The 20,798-nt window shown below is 39.9% G+C and overlaps 1 protein-coding gene across 1 annotated transcript in view; it reads right to left on the bottom strand.

The window, feature by feature from the left end:
* Nucleotides 1–20,301, bottom strand: part of LONP2 (lon peptidase 2, peroxisomal) — a 37,917-nt gene extending 17,616 nt beyond the window's left edge. Inside the window, exons 1-11 of the mRNA XM_058845756.1 lie at nt 19,982–20,301; nt 18,891–19,125; nt 18,074–18,205; nt 16,641–16,763; nt 15,631–15,791; nt 15,341–15,435; nt 13,800–14,058; nt 8,046–8,187; nt 2,088–2,238; nt 1,432–1,558; nt 274–407 (exon numbers count right to left, since the gene is read on the bottom strand). Coding sequence (XP_058701739.1) covers nt 274–407; nt 1,432–1,558; nt 2,088–2,238; nt 8,046–8,187; nt 13,800–14,058; nt 15,341–15,435; nt 15,631–15,791; nt 16,641–16,763; nt 18,074–18,205; nt 18,891–19,125; nt 19,982–20,214 — 1,792 coding nt within the window. The 5' untranslated portion in view covers nt 20,215–20,301. The remainder of the gene's footprint in view (nt 1–273; nt 408–1,431; nt 1,559–2,087; nt 2,239–8,045; nt 8,188–13,799; nt 14,059–15,340; nt 15,436–15,630; nt 15,792–16,640; nt 16,764–18,073; nt 18,206–18,890; nt 19,126–19,981) is intronic.
* Between the last annotated feature and the right edge of the window lie 497 nt (nt 20,302–20,798).

The raw sequence follows: 20,798 nt of genomic DNA, 5'->3' as shown, positions 1-20,798 counted from the left end.
AAGACATACACAAATCATAACTGCATCACTAAGACACAAAACAGATGCACTGAACTTCTCAATTACCAACTCAGCAAGCTGAAACTACTCAACTTATATCCTTAGTCATAATTCAGCACTAAAACTGTACATAATAATGTCAACACTATCTGCCATGCTTTTGAAAGCAGAGTCCTTAAAGAAGAATAAAACAGGAGAAAATGTCACTAAATTAGCTTCCAAGTGAATACATGAGAAATTTCCTTTTTAACAAAACATGCCAAAGATGCTCACCTTCTCCTTCCCCCACCTCAGCACGATCTGGCTTTGCTTCTTTGTGCTGCCCTTCTGCCACTTTCACAGCCACTGCTCTGCAAATGGCTCCCAGCTTCCGATCCAGGGCCCGCACTCCCGCCTCCCTCGTGTACCTGTGAGAGACAACAGCTGTGCTGGGCTGTGCTCTGCAAGACAGTTCCTTTCAAGAGAAACCCACTCCTTACCAAACACACAGCCAAGTAAAATGGGATGGGAAAGGTACCAAAACCTTGGACTACTCTAATACATAGGAAAAAATATTTTGTTTTAATCAAAATAATTGTCACTGCTGATAAAATTGTAGACAAATTACTGAGTGGGAAGACATGACTAACACCTTTGTGAAATGCTAAGCAATGTCCAACAGCACTGAGCTCCTCTTGGATGCTTAAAAATTAAAAGGAATAACTATTTTAAAACTTAAAATATATAGCTCACTGGAAGTTGAGAAACTGGCTGTAAAAGAATATTTTGTTTTAGTCTGTGAACTACAAAGAAGCACCAGGCAGTAACACTACACAAAACAGCCAAAACATTGGTCATAAAATACTTCAATTCACTGAATGCCAATACACTTTTTCCATTGGAAATGAAGTAGTTTCAAGTTCAAAAGATGTTCTGATCAATACATTTGTTGTCATGTCTAACAAAAGGCCCAGTTCCAATGAATAGAAGCTATCTGAAAAACTCCGTATTTTAATTTTTAAACCTAATTCCAAATCTAGATAAATGTACCCATAAAGTCACAAGGAAAAAAAGAAGGGCAATTTCCATTTTTTGTATGAAAATGATAGCAATATAACTGTCTCTTTAAACTGCATGCTATCTGCTGCCAAGGCCATGGCTTCACATAGTGCAGCAGCCACACCAGCCTCAAGTGTTCCTGTTTATTCACAGGGCCTTGGCAATTGTGTCAGCACAAGGGATGGTGAGCCACACCTGGAGAGCAAGAGCAAGGAATTCTCTACAAAAAGGATGCTCTTTAGAGAAGACAAGAACTAAGGAAAGAGTAATTTCATGAACCACCAACTGCTGAAGCTATTAAGGACAATACATATTAAAATGTTTTTCTATTACCACTTTATAAACAGATTTATAAAAGAAGGTACTTAAACTGAAAGCAATGAACAGATTTACCTGGTAATTATGCCCAAAGTGGTTACTTGGGGAATCTGTATTTGCTGTGGAGTCAGACCATGTAGTTCAAGCTGTTTAGGAATCAAGTGTCTATGTGCAATTTCAATTTTTTCTTCTTGTGTGTATCCTTCAAATAAAAAAAAATAGTATGCAATTTGTTCATGATCTTTTTGCTTAGACACTACAATACAATCAAATCTCTTATATTTTACAATTCTACCTGATTGAAATTAACAAAAAACCTCCCCCCGCTATAATTTATAAGGCTGTTAAGGTATGATCCTTTGTGGCTATTCATAACTTCATGTGAACAAAAACAGAATTTTAGCGTTTCAAAGAGCCCTTTCTCCAACAGAATCTTAAAAAGATGCATCAGCCAACAGACCATTAGAATACAAACAAATCAGCAAAGGAAAATATCATTACAAAATGTATCCATGTATCACCACAGACCTGGAACTGAATTTTCCTGAGTGTAATGCTAAATACCATTCTGGTGACAGAGGCCAAGGCAGAGGCATCCTGCCTTGTCCCTTTTAAGGACTCCAGATTCCTGGCAGTCTTTCCTTAAAGAGCTGCCTTTCATTTCAGCAAAAACACCCCAAACTTGCTTAAGGACCTGCAATAGCCATGAAATGAAGGGACTGCAGTGTTACCTGGCACCTGGATAACCTCCATTCTGTCCAGCAGGGCGGGTGGGATCGTAGCCGTAGTGTTGGCTGTAGCTATGAAAAGCACTTGGGACAGGTCAAAGGCTACGTTTAGGTAGTGATCGGTGAAACTGTGATTTTGTTCTGGATCCAAGACCTTAATAAGAGTGAACACAAAAGTGATGCAAATGTGTGATCAGAAGTAAATAAAATATACACATTTTTATTATATTCCATTTGGATCTGTCAAATCTGACTTCACAGTAATAAAATACGTTATGGATGTCACTAAATCCTGGCCTTGTCTGGACTACTCGTCACATCACATGTGCAAGAAGTCACTTCTCCATGAGTTGTTCCTGCCCTTTTCTAGAGGTGCTGCAGCATTTCTCCAGCCATCAAGCACCTCCCCTAAGCTGCATCTCCATGACCTTTCACACACAGTAGAGTGGCCCTTCAAGGACTCACAGCAACCTTGGAAAAGCAGCCCATGTGGCCCCACAGAACAAGGAGAGCTCTCCCAGGAAATCCCCGACTCCAATCCTCACCTGCTGCTGGCAGCTCTTCTTACTCAAAGCTTACATCATACTCTCACACCAGCCCATGAGATCTCTCTTGTGAGACCAAGGGGAAGAACACAATCCCAGCTTTATCTAGTCACTAAATCACCTGCCTCACTCATTCTGCTTTGTCCAGCCTTTATTACTAACGGAGGAGTACAAGTTCTTATTGTCCATGACATCCCAGGCACGCTTTGACCCTTGGCAAGCCCTGGCCTTCCCAACACAATCATTTTTCTTTTTGTCCCAAAACAACAGAGACAAAATTGAACAAGCACTGCAGAACAAAAACACACAGTCTGACCAACCTCAAAAATTAACTGAACAAGTAGAACTAGGGCTGCAATAACTATGTTGTCTTCCTATCACTTTTATAGTACTACTTACGTGTGCTAATGCAACATTTGCCTAGATTTAAGATTAGGTGATAAAAAACACATATGTAGAACACGAGGGTACTGAGATGCTGTTTTGTAGATTTTTTAACAGCGGCACAAATAGGAAGTTCATTGTACACATCAATTTACTCCTGGCTTCTGTATCACCTGTGAACCACCTTTGCTTCACAGCCCCTTGAAGTACAGCCACACTCTTCCTTCCCAAATGATGAATGATCAGTGCTACACCAACACAAATAATTCTCATGCCACAAATAATAGGACCCATGCATCTCCTGAGAAACAGCACACCACTGTCAAAATAATTTATCTGCCTACACCCAAATGAATGCGCACAACCTGAATTATAGCCAAGAACAGTGTTGATAATTAAAAAACAACTGAATTTGAGGACTTCTTTGATAGTTATGAAAGAAACAATTCTAAGTTTTTATTACTTTTAAATTCTCCTCAGACTTTGAAAAGTGGAAAAATCTTTTGAAAATATTTGTGATCAGAACAAACTAGAAAAATCCTACTACAGAATGCCAGAAACACAGCTGACTTTCCTAAAAAACAGAATAAATTCAGATTTTATTTTCAAGTGCTGCACAGATTTAAAAGCAGTTACACGTTGCCATTAATAGTGAAATCTTCAAACATACTGAAGCACATGCTTCAATTCTGAACCCAGGGCTGGAACTCAGTGAATGCCATTGTGCACTGGCTCTAAGCTATTCAAAAGCTTTTCTTTCCCTCTTCAGCAAGCAGCTGCTGTCATTTACCCCCTTCTTTACCAACAAAAGCAAAGGCCTTGAAGTATCCTGACAAGCCAATGTGCCTTACCTCAGCCAGGCCCCAGGCCAGCCCTAAACTATAGGGAAACACAACAACTGGCAGGGAATGCAAGCACAGCAGATACAAACTGTCCTCAAAACAAGCAGGTCTATACCAAATATTAGCCTCCCACTCAAAGTCTAGTCTTGCACATTTTTCTAAACTGTTTGAAACAGCTAATCCAAATTCAATTTACTCCTTTTTTATATACTGGTAACAGTATTTCCATAGAATTCCAGTCTATCAGCTGAAGTGTTTGCAAGTAATTCCAAAGCTACTGAAAAACAATGTATTCTGACAGACCAAATTGGCATTTTGACACATTTATTTGCATGTTTCTTTCTCCTTCTAGTCTGCAACTAGAAATCCTTATGAACCCTGCTAAGTGCCAAGCTGGTGATTAGAATGTTATTTACAAAGATGCAAAAAATACTGATGCTCTAGTCATATGCAAAAAATACTATCCAATAAAGATAAAGGAAACTATAATCCAAATCAAGTCAGATTATATCTAAAAATGTAAATTATCTGAGATTTTTTTACAAGGGCAGGACATCCTCCAGACTCAATTCTTTGTCATGGTAACTGTCTTTTAGAACAAGATACAAACCAATGTCCTGTCTGTGTATTTCAAACAGATTTTCCAAAGCAAATAGAACTGTTCTTCAGTTAGGTATCTGTGCTCAAGTTCAAGCTCAAAAGTATTCCAAGATATTCAACTAATACAGAAATATGAAGTACAAAAAGAACATTCAGTGCACAAAATATCTTGGCTAATTTATGACAGACAGTTCACATGCATACAAAGGCTTCTCTGTAACAGCTTTTTATTACCACAAAATCCAGAATAAATTCCATGAACATTTAATTGCCTGGCTATGCTCCTGGTCTAATTTCCCTGCATACAAATAGTCACTATCAGGCACTTGGATCCATTTCTGTTTTCTTCTGTTTTTAACAGGGGTCATCTAAATTTAGACTAAAATATTCCTTTGTTAATGAACAGTAACTGGAAATAGGAAGACATTCTGTCTTCTGAAGCAACAGCTCTGCAGAAGCATTAGAATTAAGCACATATCCAGCAATTAGAAAGCACCAAGCTTTGCTCCCAAGCTCACAGGGATGGCAATTTTCTTCCTGAACATGCCCTGTTGTGGACAGCAAGAATTTAACACACCTACACATTAAGGAATAAAGGATGTGCCTTTCATACCTAATGATGGCACTTACCAGACAAGCAACAGTGTCAAAAGCAAATGCAGCCATTAGGTGACCACTGACTACTGCTTGTTCTCCAGCAGAACAGTCACCTCTGCTCACTCCAGATGGACTTTCCAACAACATAAACCATGAGAAGCAGATGAAAATGAAGCTATTATGTCCAGCCATGAGCTGTCCTTTAGAAGAGGTAAAGCACCTGCTTCAGGATGTTTAGCCAGCAGTAGAGGGATATAGAGAGCTCACAGGGGAGCAGCCCAGCCATGGTTAATAGAGCAATTACTTTTCCAGACTCAACTAATGGGTAATTAGCAGGGTTTACATAAACCCCGCAGCCCAGGCAGGCAGTGGGATGTAAACCTTATGAGCCACAGCTGGAAAAATCCATGGCAGAAGCAGAGCTGAGTATCACTGAGAATGTCGTTTTAAAAGATGGAAAACAGAAACATCTCAAAGCAGCAACGATGTACCCAGAATTCAAACACAACTAATTAAACAAGTATTAATTAAATTCATTTGCCCTCACAAATGATATAATAGAAAAATACAATTGTTCTCTACTACAGGACAGGGAATTTTATAAAACCCAGGAAAATGTATAAAATACAGAGAAAATTATAAAACCCAGCAAAGGTTGACTAAATTTACCAATATGAATATACAGATCTAGATTCATGACTGGAACACTCCTTCCAAGAAATCTCAAATCATTGTGTCTGCATAGCAAACAACAACCAGCTAAATAGAAAATTTTGATTTTCAGGTATTTTTATCCATGCATTGACTAGAATTAGGACAGCCTAGTTCAAGTATCTAAAAGACAAATGACAGGAGAGGTATCAGCAAACTCAGAAACAGAGAGCATTACATTTTCAGCAAAGTGTAAATAAAATCCCCCAGAGGAATAGTACAAGGAATAATGTATTTATTACACTCCCCTGCTTGTTGTCTTTGCACTTTGAGGCCCTTCATGCACCCTAGAAATGTGTACTATACACTTGAGAAATGCACAGGTAAAGGACCATAACTGTCATTTTTAAAAGCTAAAGAAGTGAAGTCATGCTATTTTCTAGCACATTTAAATTACTACTAGTTCATGTTAACATGCAAAGATCAAAACAGAGCTCTCAAACCACAGCCTGTTCATACACTGATCTTCAAAGAACTTGTTGGCCTTGTCAAAACAGTAATTTTCCACTATCTAGCAGGAAGAAAATAATGACATTTGTAGAAAGTCAATTGACACTTCATTTGCAGAATGTCATACAGCATCCAGATGAGCTCATGACACCTTAATTTAAGTAGCATATCTTTCATATTTAAATCACTGCATTAAGCACTGTCAGTCAAGAGTCATTAGAACGACTCTGTAGGCAAATACTATCAGAACCACTTTCACCTCCACCTACCAAAGCTACCACAACTCTGACAACTGAGATGTTTCTAGGATTATGCCCTAAGTCACTTCTGTGAAAGTGAGCCAGGCTAGCTCAAAAAATGTGGGTATTTTTTACTAATGCCTCTCCTTTTGCGTGAAACAGGTACAGAACCATGCCAGAAGCAGTGCAGCTGCAACAGTGGGAGCATAGCAGTCCCTAGGGCCAGAGAGAACACAAAAGAGGAGGCAGAGTGTAAAACTACAGCAGTACAAGGAATCTCTAAGCATGCACAGTACTAAAACCATCACGTGCATTGTGCTGCATCTCCCCTGGCAGCCTCAACACTTCAGGCTGGCCCAGCCCTGCTGTGCCATCCCCTCCCTCACTGCCCCTTTGCCATCTGTGCTGGCACAGGAAGATGGACCCAGCCTTCTGCCCAGGGAAGGGCAATGCTTTGTCTCTTTCCCACATGTGAGGATGTGCTCCCTCTCTCCAGCAAACTGCTAGAATAAAAGCACTGGATATGTACAAATCAGTGGAAGAAGGAATTGCACTGGGATATCATGTCACACTCCAGGAAAATGGAAATTGAGAAGAAGGTTCTGACAACTCCTTACTGCTCTCTGCTATATGACACATGAAGCTTGCAAGGCACAGGTCTCAATTCATCCTCTTCATGATCACTCCAGTTTTGGCCTCCTAAAAGCCCAACTAACCTAATTAATAACATCTCAACACTTGGTGGGATTTACAAAATATTCCAACAGTATCTCATTCACCAAAGTCCTCAGTTGTATCTCCAGGATGTTATTTGTATTTTTAAGCAAATCAACTTAGACAACTCTAAAACCTTTTTGATTAAATAACTGTAATATGTGCTTCAAAACTAGATTCATTCACATCTCAGTCTGAGTACCAGAGGTTCAGAAGAAATGCACTCATGGAAAACCCGACTAATGGAAAGCTAACACTCATCATACCATAATCAGCCAAACACTCATCACACCATAATCAGTCAAGGAGTGGGAATCTGTGACTTACATGAAAAACCTAAGTTCAGACAGTTAATTACAACACTAATGAAAGGAATGCTCCTAACAGAACATACAGCTAGTCCGTATTATGCACTGGGTAAACTGCTTAGCTCCAATACAAGCTGGTACCATCAAGAGCTTCAAAAACACATTAAACTCGTTCCAAGAAAGAAAGAGAAAACTTGAAGAAGTCTAGTTACTGTCTAGATCCTCTATAGTTAACAACATTTGATCATTAAAAATCCGTGTCTTGAAGTCCCCCAAATAAGTGATGTTTAGGGCTTGAACACTATTTAAATACAGAAAACACCACAAAATCTATCTTTGTGCTCAAGTACCGCTCACTGAGATTTATATGTTACTGAGCCACTATGTAACAGCATCTGCATCCTGCCTGAGGAATTGACAGAAACCCAGCCATGTCAGAACTCAGCAGCTGGTATTTGAATAACAGATCCAGCACTGTCAGGCCTTCTTTTGTCCAACAAATCTTCTGAGTTCAGTTTAATTCTTTTAAAATTCAAATGAAAAACAATGCTTGCAGTTTAACACCTCTTACCTCAAGCAAGGCTGCTGCAGGATCCCCCTGCAAGCTCTTTGCCAGTTTATCCACCTCATCCAAGAGGAAAACAGGATTGTTCACCCCTACAGTCTTCAGGCCATTGATGATCCTGCCAGGCATGCTGCCCACATAGGTGCGCCTGGAAGGGGATGGGGAAAGAGGGCAGTGACACTGGGAACAGGAGGAGCAACATCAAAAACATCACAAATAAAAAATAGAAGAACATCACAGGCAAAATAGAAGAACAAGGAGCACTGCAACAATTCTCGCCTTTTTTTGCAAAAATTTGTGGAATACTTGATAAAAACATGGAATATACAACTGAGCTAATATAAGCAGTTATAGCAGCAGATGAAAATTTGAGTTCTATGGCAAACTAGTTGGTCTGCAAAGATGATCATTTACATTAAAGTGTATCCAGAATTTACAGCTTGTGGATATTTTAACATGTTCCAGTGACCATCATCCTTGTACTGTAAGAATAAGCAGAAGCAGATTTGGGAAGTTCATTAATAAAAGCATTTTCATAATTACAGTGCTGGGATTTTGTCATCATAACAGAGTTCACACAACATGTTACAAAAGAGAGCAAAATTCCAATTATGCTGAACTGTCAATGTCCCCATGACAGCATACTTTAATAAACACCCACCAAAAATAACTGTATTTACTGTCATTTCAATATGAAATGAAAAGCTGAACACTGCAATGAAACAAAAAATGACAAGTTTGAATTTATTCAGCAAATCAGTAAAATCGTTTTCCCACAACACACACAGAGCACAACTACATTTTACAGATGTATATAACCCTTGTTTGCTGCATTTATCCCACTCTCTTCTGCTTGTGCCATAACTACTCAAAATACTATAATTAAGAGCATAAAATTCTAGGAAGAAAGAGATACATTAAGTGCTGAATTACAGTATCTAGCTCATGACCCTCACAAAGCAGACAAGCAGAACAGGCCTGCTTTGCCATATGATCTGGTTTACCACTGTCCAAAACAAACATGGTGACATTTACAAAGATGAAACCAAAAACACCACGGGACTAATTTCGGAAATGACTAGACATGACTTTAAATATATAAAAAATACCCAAAAAACAACAAAAGCAGAACCCAAACCACACAGCAATGGTGTCAGTTCCACGTAACATTTTACCACTGAGGAAATAAATTGCAGTAAATGTATTTAATTCTAGATCTGAGAAAAAAAATAAAAGGTTTTAAAACCTTCTAAACAGCCAGCAATGCAAGAGAAATTCAGTTTGCCTGTTACCACCTTCCTGAGGCAGCTGCTAGAGACTGAAGCAGCCAGCGGGCAACAGTTCCTCACTTCAGTGCTTTTGTGTAGTCTTAATCTGCAGCAAGGGAGCGGATTGCTCTCACGGAGGGCTGCGCTGTGGAACATTCATTACAGATCAGGACTCTGCATGGGGAGCTATTACACAGCCAGCCTGCCTCCTCCTCCTCCATCTGCACACCCACAGCCTTGCCAAGACAGGGAAAGCATTCTATGAAATGCAATCAGAAAATGAGGAAACTGAATCAGAGCTGGAGTTCACAGAAGTGAATCACTTACCAGTGTAAACAAATTTATCAGTGTAGCAATTTAGGCATTTCTTGTTTTGGGGGAGATTTGGGGTTTTTTCAGTTATGGGTTTGGGTTTTTTTCTTTTTGTGGTTTTGGGTTTTGTTTGGTGGTGGTAGTTTTGATCTTCTCTGGGTTGTTTTTACCACAAGGTGCTCACTGCACTAGAGAATAATTTTATATGCTTCAGAGACAATGCAGCCCAGTTTCAGTATTTTGCTTATGCTACTAATAGGGTAACATAATTAGGTAAACATCAAACATTCTTTGTTCTTGCTTGCTACATTATTCTCAAGTGCATGCTTAAAAACATTACTTTTTTAAAGCATGTTTGTGTTTTGAGATACAGAAAGTTTTACTTGGTCCTTTTGAATCTTACAAAGATTTGAGCTATCCATGTTCCATTGAGTTTTAAGAGAGGCTGGTTCATAAACTAAATTAAGGCAAGCAGATGCAACAGTCTAAACCTGTAGCACCTCTTCATTTATTAGAGATGGACCAATACCTATTTTATTATACTAATAATCAAATACCTGAGATTTCCAAAGTTATTAGGGAACATGTCTCGACAAAAGAATACTTGGTAAGACAGGCCCTGCAGGTATTTATATATAAAACCAACCAGAATATATTAAAATTACAAGCAGGTATGGCCATTTATCTGTCTGGCTGTTAACCTTTGCCTTGTAAGATGTGAAACTAAATGCTACTGTTTAGGAATACTATCACTGTATGTGATGTTGATTTCATTATTTTGTCTAGGGTTGAAAAGAGGTAAAACAATATTCTACATTGCTTTGCTCATTTTTTGATGCAGTTCCTTTCCCTGCATTAAACCCAGAGGACAGTCAGCTCTCCCCACCCAAAACAGGAAGCACAGAGCAAGTTCCCTATTTATCTCACTTGTGTAGCAATACTTAAATAACTCAACCCCTAGAGAGCTCCAGGCAGAGAAGGTCTGCAACTTAGTAATCTTTTTATGTAGTTTTAGATCAGTGAAAAAGTACCTTTAAACAAAACACTAGAGTCGTACAGTATGTTATCAGGCACTACGTATCCTAGAGAATGCAAGAAAAACAGCTGGGAAATCCAGCCTTCTTGGTTCTCCCAAGGTAAACTGGGAAAGCCTAGGAAAAAGAGCCCTTAAAGCAGTGGTAGTATTATTGAAAGAAAGAAAGAGGACTCACTTTACAGTGATCTCAAGACAAACAGTTTTAAATCTTTTTAACTGCAGGGGTAGAAAAGGATAACAAAGTTAACACCACTGTTCCTGAACATCCTTGCACAAGGTCACAGCCTTTTTTTTTTCCTTTTTTGTGCAAGGCCAGAGGTTGCGCCCACTCAAGGGCTTCACAAATCTATCTCTGCTTTGCACTTGTCTAACAAAGCTCATTCCTCTCATGGGTGAAGCTGTCTGCAGTTTGTTTTTTTCTGGTGCAACAAGGCCTGTACAGGGAAGTTCTGCCAGCACAGCTGTCCTGGTGAGGAATCAGTGCAGGAAGTTCTGCCAGAGCAGCTGTCCTGGTGAGGAATCCCACCTCCCCTCAAACAGGTGCACCTAAACAAGTCTTCTTTAGCAAAGGCCTAAGCCAGAAGTGAACTGTCCAAGCTTCTGAAACTGCAAAACAGTGGAATATAGGAAGGAGTGCTTCACATGAAGGTGAAAAAGAAGAGCTTCACACTTACCTCACCAGCACCACTATAAATAAATGGCACAATTACATCTTTCCTTTTCAGAAATAGAAAAACACACTACGGAGATGATTATACATGTCCTGTGTTATACAAAATATCAATACTGAGCAGATTTTAAAAGCGATGAGCTTCTTGGAAAAAGTTGTAAGTCATCCTTCAAAGTGGTTTGTGGGGTTTTTTTGTTTTGTTGTTTGTTTGTTTTTTTTAATACAAGTATAAACAAATGTAAACCAGCATACTTTAACATATCGTATAGATGAGTGGTAAATGCAGACAACAGCTGAAGGATATCTGATCAAGGAGTTCTGGTTTTGTACAAGAGGATGATTTTGTTTTGGGAATGCAGAACAATACTTGCTACCCTTCACTCAATCAGTGAAGGATTCCCAAGCCCCAGGTGCAGGCACATGATCCCCAGCGAAAGGGCCAAACCTGGGCAGTTCCAATTGTCACATTTGCACATCAGGTGGGACAGCACAGTTACTGAAACACCAAGCCCCGCTCTGCTGCTCTCCAAGAGCTCGGCTGAATCTCTCAGTCTGCACCTTTCATCGAAGTGGCCCAAGTGAATGCTATTTCAGGCACTGTTTGCTTGCAAGTCAAGCTGAAAGTTCCTTTTGAATGTTCTAGTACATTTGGTACATTCTTCTGCATGTTCAGTACATCAGTAGGCACATACAGTACTGTTCTCCTGCAATGTTAATGGAATCCTTAACTCAGGCCCCAAAGCCTAATAAGGAACTTTTAGAAGAAAAACAGTATCTTCTAAGGTGTAATATTAGGAAATTAACTTGCTCAACTCAGAAAACAACAGTCTGTGTCTCCACTTCTAGACCACCTCCCTCTGACTGCCACCAGATGCACATGGATTCATCTGACTGGGAATAACTTGAAGATTTATTCACACAAAAGGACATTATAGACCTCTACAGAAAAGTTGTAGTTCTAATCTGATTAAATCTTATTCTGAGAAGGAGGAAAACAAACCAAAGTAGAAATTAAGATCCATATGCAACAGGTGGGCTTGATTTTAGCTACAAGAAACTGGAAAAAGCAATTGGCTACAACGGACTCCTAGTACCAACTGCTCTAAAGTTCATTTTTAAACTATACACTTGTTGAACAGTAACCACACAACATTCTTGCTAATTCTAGATTACATTCTCCTTTGCTGGTGAAAAATAAACTCTCTTAGCAAATATTTCCCATTGCCTAATTTCATACACTTTTTAATATGAAATTTATAATGGCTGGCCTCTAACATGAATTCATAACTTAATAATGCTCTCAAAAATGTGTGACAGCCACAAACACCTGAACTAAAAAGCTTTATGAGGCTCTCTCATATCACTCCCCCTTTACTCTTTATGAGGTTCAAGCACAAGATAGGAAGTTTGACTTTTGTTTATAATGTCAAGTTCAAGATGTGGTTTCCCTGTTACAAAAGATTGAGTCCTGCTCTGCTCTGGAAAAGTTTCTTTCCATAATGCTGAGTATTCCACAGCCTCTAGTGGCTTCAATTCGAATAGCACATGTTGAGTCACATCTGAAGTTGTTTTTAGGACGCTCTATTTTAGGTGTATTCTACAGAGAGTAGCTGAATAGCACTGGGAAAAATTAACTCCTAGATGGCATCAAAAATATAGCTGATAGCTTTAATTCACAGTATTTACCTACTGTTGTAAGGAGAAATTTTATTCAATAACATGACTAAAATTCATTATTCCAGATTTCCTACAGTGCATGCCATAAGCATAAAGTATGTGTAATGGAAACAAAAATGCTGCACTGATGCTTGGCAGTTACCTATCTCTAATGCCCATTTATTACGCTTCCAGTTACAAGGATTCAGGAATGGACTAATACAAATTTAAAAGACTAAGTAGAAGATACATAACGAACCCAACATCAAAAACAGTCCTAAGGAATGTAATCCAAAAAATCTCCTTTGAAACCTGCCAGCTTAGGTGCTCTTGCATAAATGTCCTTTTGAAATAGGAAAATAGCGCATTGCTATCCTCTAGCAACTTTCATGTATCACTCCAGGTTTCTCCTTGTCTTTTAGCAGCAAACAAGGTTATGAAGGAATGCACTGCTACCATAGGTTATACTGGATAATTAAATCTTTACATACGTCCTAAAAAGCAGAAAAATCAAGAGTTTGCATTAAACTTCCTACAGAGTTTTACTTCAAAGTGCTAAAATAACTGAAGATGAAATCCATTCCCTATGACAATAAAGGGCAGTAGCAGAAGGAAAGAATAAAGGCTGTACCACAACAATAAACACCAATTCCTATTAAAATTCTCTCCCAAGTAACACCACTGAATACCAAGGAAAATCAACAAATACCTACCACCATTGTTTCATAGAAGCAAAATTTCTCTGTATTGGCTGAACAGTAAAAATAATCAATACATTCTGCAGAGAAAAAAACTGCAGCTAGGGAAAGAAGAATTACCTGTGGCCTCGAATATCAGACTGATCACAGACTCCTCCTAAAGCAATTCTGTGGAATTCTCGACCCAAAGTCTTTGCAATTGATCTTCCAACACTGGTTTTACCAACTCCTGGGGGCCCCACAAAACAAAGAATGGGTCCCTTAAGGTTGTTTTTAAGCTGTCGGACAGCCAAGTACTCCAAAACTCTCTTCTTCAACTTCTCCATGGCATAATGGTCATTATCCAAAACAATCCGAGCTGCACGGATTTCCAGGCGATCTGGCATCGACAACAGCACAGAGATCAGCACATTTACCTTAAAAATGGAAACAATTCATCCTACAGTAGAAACAGATATCTTCATCAGGGAAATCCCCCAACTCACACACATATTTCAGACAATGATTTTCTAAAGCAAAGGTATTAAAGTTCTTCTTTAATAAGGAAATTAGACCTAAGGTAGACAGATTATAGTATTGAAAATGACACAGTACTGATAATAACCAAGGCTAAAATTATCATGACTTTCTATCATGATTTTCTAATTCTATATGCACGTGTGTTTTTATTCACTGTAGCTACAGAGTTCAAAATAGCAATCACATGGGTCACACACAAACTGGGCTTAAAGTAAAAACACCAAACTTCACATGACACAGCATAATTTTAAAAGATCAAAGAGCAACTTCCACCAAAAAAACATTCTGCTAGGGCATGACTGTCAACAAACATTTTAGTCATTTAAGGAGTCTTTGAATAATACTGCAAAGTGCATGTAGGCAGATCTTTTTACAATTTAATGATTAAAGAAAATATTTACTAGAAGATTTGTAAACACCTCTATTTCCAACCAGCAACAATTCCTCACTAGAAATACCAGCAGAAGGGTAGAGACGGATATGCAGGTGTGCGAAGTCCACCTTGTGCAAAGGAGTTTTTCCCACTTAGTCTACTTGTGCTGGTCAGTAGGAGATGTCTGTTGGTCATATTTGGTTTCCTACTCTTCCCTCACTCCATTTTTGCACACTGTTTCTGTATTAACAGCATCACCCTCTACTCACAACTCCAAAAACCATAGTACGAAGCAGATACAGACTCAGTGCAGTTCCTCTACTGCACCCCAAGTTGTAGTTAATAAAATTAAATACAACTGTGCTTTTTAATCCTTTTGTTTCTTACCAAACTTAAGATAAACCAGAACCTTATTCAGAAAGGCCAATATTACAGAAATCTCCCAAAGAGCTTTTTGTCTGACATACAAAAAATAATTAGATGCTCATTTCTTTATTATTTTTGATACATACTGGCACAAATTGTAATTAGTAACACCATCATTTGTTAATGAAACTATTCTTAATATTTTTTAAATCCACATTCTTAGATTTATAATTGAGCTACACAGGCTATTCAGTGTACAGCTGTCACTGAGACTCTAATGGTTTACCTGGCTTGCAGCAATTTATCAACAATGATTTTACAAGACAGAACTAATTCACAGTGTTTACATGGTAGTTACTTTTCCTCAAATGTTTGTGCAAGAGAATCAAGGAAAAGGGTTTACCTTTTGTACTCTTGTTCCATGGCAATTCTACCATCAGTTCCAAGTAATTTCTTGTCAAAGCATATTCTGGCATTGACTGAGGCATCTTCTTTAATCTGGAAATATAAGTACAGAATTCAAAAGGCCAACCAGAAATTAAATGCAAAGGAAGCCTCTACTGCACCGCAAGGCAGTGATGGCTACCTGAGGTTTAAATCATTTCAAAAACACAACCAACATGAACATATATCAAACAGTCTGCAAAATTTGTTTTAAAATATAAAAGAAACCACCATTTAAAAGCCTCCTACCTTTTTATTTCTTTAAGACAAACTTTAAGAGCTTGTTCTGACATACTGGATGTTCTAATCTTTTTTTCTAGCATGACAACATCATCATGATCTTCTTCTTCCTCTTCATCTTCTGTAATGCTCCCATGACTGAATTTTCTAATAGGACGAATAGCTACAACCTGTGCAATGGAAACAGCCACAGAATTGCACCAGGTCTTGGTTTTTAAATAAGCTGTGTAATTTGGTTTTGAACGAAAATCATGGCAAAAAACATAAAAATTCACAGAAAAATTCAGAACTCCAGAAAGTTTTAACTCAGAAATTAACTTCAAAAAGTGTTATTGGTGTTACTTTAAAGAGTTACAGTTCTTCATATATTTCCTTAGTGAGTTTATCATATATCCTAAACTAGCAAACAACACAAAACAAGAACAAAACTGAAAGGAGCTATTTGTGATATTTCAATCACTGCAGCCCATCTTATTAAGCAGAATAAACTTACTCTTTACAAAATGGGTAAATCTCTCATCTTTTTTAATTTCTCAATGACTTCCAGCTACTAAACTATGTAAGTGCAGATAGATGCAGCAAAAGTGAACAAGCTCCATTTCCAACACCCATTTTTTATCTGTAGTTCAAAAGCTGCCACTCCTCTGCAATGCCATCAGTAAGATACACCTTTCACTGCACAGGCCAGAACACACTGTGTGTATACACTGCACATGAATTGACTCTTCAGAGGAATCTGAGCATTCATTTAATGTCACAAAGTGCTCAGATTAAAATAAAAATTCAATTAAAAAATTAAAATAAAGCCTAGGCAGTTTTAAACAAATATTTTGTCTTTTGTGTATCTACACAGCCAAAGTTTCCAGCTGTGTGTTCTCTGCAGCTCCAGACTATGACCTCACACTATGGCCATACATTAAAAAAGCACAGATTAAAATCATGCATTCATTAGCCTGTTTAAAAAGTGCATCTTAGTACTTATTTACATTTTTAAATATTCCATATTTAAAGCTCCATACCCTTTTATCATCATCCTGTTTGGACTTTCTTGTTTTCTGAAGCAGCTTCAGGCCTTCAATCTGTCTAACAAGCAATGGTATGGTCATCTTGAACCGTTCCTCCAGCCTAACAGCATCTAAAATCTAAGAGCAAGGAGTTGTAAGCAGCCAAGTTCACACCAATGAATCCTCACTCTGGGGGAACATAGAGGTACTGCTACTGTCTTTTGACCAGAGGTATAGAATAGATGGATTTAGGAAAACAGGCAGTAAGAAAAGCAAGGAGAATACAGTACACAAAATCTAGCCTCAAGGGTCTGGATGCCTGAACTACAAAGCATTTCAAGCTAGATAAAATTATCTTATCCTGTCTAGCTTAAAAATATCTTAATATTTCAGTTGCATTTTCTGTGACAAACATCTATCAATGTCCTGTTTTTCAGTTACTGGGCCTCAGGAAAGAGATGACCCCATTAAGAAAGTCACAGCACCATCTCCTTGCGTAACCCAGGGCAAAAAAAAAATCACCTTGTGCCTTAAGGTTTTTGTTCAGAGATTTTTTGTTTATTTTGTCTTTTAATATTTTGCACACAATTCCACTTTCATATTAAATGAAGTTAGTATGTGGAAATGGGTAGACTTCTGCTCTTCTGTACTTCCATAGCTTCCACCAGCTGCTATTTTCTTTAGAACTTCTAATAAAAAAGAAAGTGAGGCACTAATAACTAATATACCTTCCTTGAGCAGGATATTCAGCTATAGTACACAGCTTTCCTTCAAATTACTGCATTAATTTCTACTTGTGGTGCTTTGAAAGAACCTAACACACTTTCAATTCCAGGTGCAGCATAAGCAGTTAAAGAAAAGGAACAACTTTGAAAACACAGTAAGCAAATACAGAAATCAGACGAATAAGCACCAAGCCATAAAGATCATTTTTGAATAGATTTACTTTGACATATGACATAAATTTAACCACTTAGTGTTTAAGGAAACCCAGACTTCAAGATGTTTTAAAAAATATTTAATTCTAATATTAAAACAATTTTAATTCTGAAGTTACTAGTATTGAGGTATGCATAATGATCAGTCAGCTGGGATAAGTAAGCAAAATTTCAACACAATCTGAAGAAAGATTTATCATCTTTACTATGGAAAGTCCATGCTCTACTTATTGTTTAATAAAATGAACCATTTCAAAGATTTCCCATATAGGTCCAAACAGATCTATTTACCTTAGGTGAGTTCTGCCATATGCATATATAAACACTTTAAACAACACCATCAAACCATTTTGCAAGCATTCACGCTCAGTTGTAACACAAATCTCTGCTGGCATGATGTTATCACTATATAGTCACAAGTGAAAGCAATTCCAAAATTACCTAAAAGTGACTGACTTAAAAAAGACAGCAATACCTAACTACCACTAAAACCACTGAAGAACGTGATACCTGCAGCTTCTCTTGGTTGGTTGTTCGGATGATAGAGGTCAGGATATCTGGCAGAGCTTCTCTGGGCAGATTGTCCAGGAGACGCCGGAGCTTTGCGACTGCAGGCACTGACATATCCAGCATCTCAACCAGCTACAACACACAAGGAACAATGCTAATGGCTGCTGGCTTTCTTTTGGAATTATCTCAGTGGCTCTCTGACCTAAACAGGTTTGTGTCTTTCAGTGTGCAGCATGTCTAGGTAGTTTGCCAAAAAGCTACTGCAATAAGTTCACCAAAAATTTGCAGATGAGGCACTAACTCAGCCTAAGACCTTGAGCTTTCTGCTTGTTTGAGAAGTTCAAAAGTATCATTATTGTTTGCAGCATTTTTTTCAATACATACATCTATTTCCCCCACATACCCTAATTAAAAACTTCCCCATGACTCTTTTTTGATACATCCTTTAAATTCCAATTCATTATACTTCTATTGTATGTATTTTCTTACACCTCTGTAAAATTCTAGAAAAATTAATCAAATCTTTTACTAGAATGTATTTATAGTATTGCTATATATAAAACACCCACTTATCATAGCACCAACACAAGCAGTTACACAAGACTCAGTTGCAATGAGCTGTGTAGACATCCTGGAACTTCGCACAGAAACTTCAAGACGTAACAGTAACATTTATTTCGCAGCAGAAATACTGAAACTCTACTCATCGCTGAAAAATATAGGAACTGGAGAAACAGAAGGGCAGATAGAAAACAAATAAAAAGCCTAAGTGAACCCACAGGTTATGTGACACACAAGAATAAAACAAATTAAGTACCTGTACTGCATACTTGTAGAACTGTTCTGACAGCTCTCCAAGCTCCTCCTCAGATTTATGGCCATTAGTGAACTGCTCAAGTCGATCTAACTGCTGCACTTCAGCAATGGGATAGGGCTTCTCCTTCAGCAGCTGCAGGACCTGGAATCTGCAGAGGCCTGTCACCAGCAATGTGTAATGGGGCTTGGGCCAGTTGCTACCAACCACCTGAATTGCCAGGGCAGCAGTGCCAATCCTAAAAACAGACCAAATCCTTGTATTATGCCACCTTCCATAGAACATTTTGTGTGCTCCTTATCTGAAGCAACCGAGCTTCCGATGAACCTGCTGGGACATAGTTCTTATTAGGAAATGAAATCAAATTATCCAATTCCCCTTTGCAACACAGGTTACAAAACCAAACCTTAAAACCTGAACGAGTTAACTGAAAAACTAAGTAAGGTACTGTAATACAGTCGTGAAATTTAGAAACGTATGTAACTTCTTCATAATAATGAATCTGGCTGTGGACAGGCACGCTGACGTTTCTGCTTAAGTAATATGCACTGGGAAATAGGAGTGTTCGTAAATGACGATTCTTCACTGAAATTCCCGGTCTCGTACTGAATCAATGTTTTCGATCACCGTACCTACTTAAACAATTAACAACACAAGTTACTTTCTTGTAACATCTAACTACGTCTACTGATACGACAAAGTTCGGAGAGTAAAGGTTACAGCATGTTAGTTTCACCACAAAGAAATACAATTTGTTTTTCTTTTATGTGAACGAAGCTAATATCCGTGTTACCTATTAGGTGAAAAACGCTATGGTTAACAGCTGCGACAGCCCTAGATTTGCGTTCTTTCGTCATATTTTGCTCGCCCACTTTAGCCTCTATTCAAACTTCCCCTCGGGCCAGCCCGTGCCGGCACCTCGCCCGCTGGGCCGGCGGTGCCAGGAGGCTCCTCGGCGGGCAGAGGCGTTTCCCGGGGCGGCGGAGCCGGGCGGCCCCGCGAGGTGACCCCACGGCGAGCCCCGGCCGGGGAGGCCGGGCCGGGATCCGGGGGAGCCGCAGGCCGCGAGGGTGGCAGGGAGAGCCGAGCCGCACCTGTGCAGGTTGGGCAGGTCGTCGCAGTCGGAGGTGGGGTCGCTGGTGTTGGGGATCACGCCGATGATGGTGCTCCGCAGCGAAGTGCCCTTCAGCAGCCGGCTGCGCACCAGCTGCATGTTGCGCGGAGAGTCCACGCTGGTGCGCATGGTGGAGCCGGGCAGCAGCACGCTCTCGTGTGTGAGCAGCAGCGGCAGCCGGGTAGGGATCTGGATAGCGCTGCCCGCCGCCATGGCTGCCTGTGACCCTCGCCCTGCCCCGCGGCCCTCACGCCCGCCCCGCCGCCATGGCAGCCCGGCCCCTCACCCGCCGCGGCCCCGCCTCCTACGGCCGCCGGCAGGGACCGGCCGCGCGCGCCCCGCCCGCTGCGCCCCCTGGCGGCGCCGGCCGCGCTGACCCCGGCCCGGGCCCGGCCCCGAGTCGGCCCCGCCGCTCCCGAATCGGCCCCGAATCGGCCCCGCCGCTCCCGAATCGGCCCCGAATCGGCCCCACCGCTCCCCAGGCACTCCCGCCGCTCCTTCTGCCGCTCCCGCGGCCTCTCGGCTCCGGTCTTCTCTCAAACACAGAGCCGGGCCGGTTCTCCTCAGTCCCCCCGAGGCCGCTCGGCCGCCGGCAGGTGTCAGGCTGGCACTGGCAATGGGTGCGGGCTGTGAGCTGTGAAGGAGTGCTAAAGGCTCCCACACTGGAGAGAGAGCGTGTAACAAATCCTATCGTTTGTTAAATGGGACGGTTCCCAAGTGAAATTCCTCTTTTTAATGGTTTTTACACAAATCTCCTGCATCTCCGGGTCGCAGGGCTCAGCAACCTGTTTCAGAGT

This window comes from Poecile atricapillus, chromosome 10 (assembly GCF_030490865.1).
Source record: "Poecile atricapillus isolate bPoeAtr1 chromosome 10, bPoeAtr1.hap1, whole genome shotgun sequence".
NCBI classification, from domain to species: Eukaryota; Metazoa; Chordata; class Aves; order Passeriformes; family Paridae; genus Poecile; species Poecile atricapillus.
This window is presented reverse-complemented; position numbering and strand designations above follow the sequence as displayed.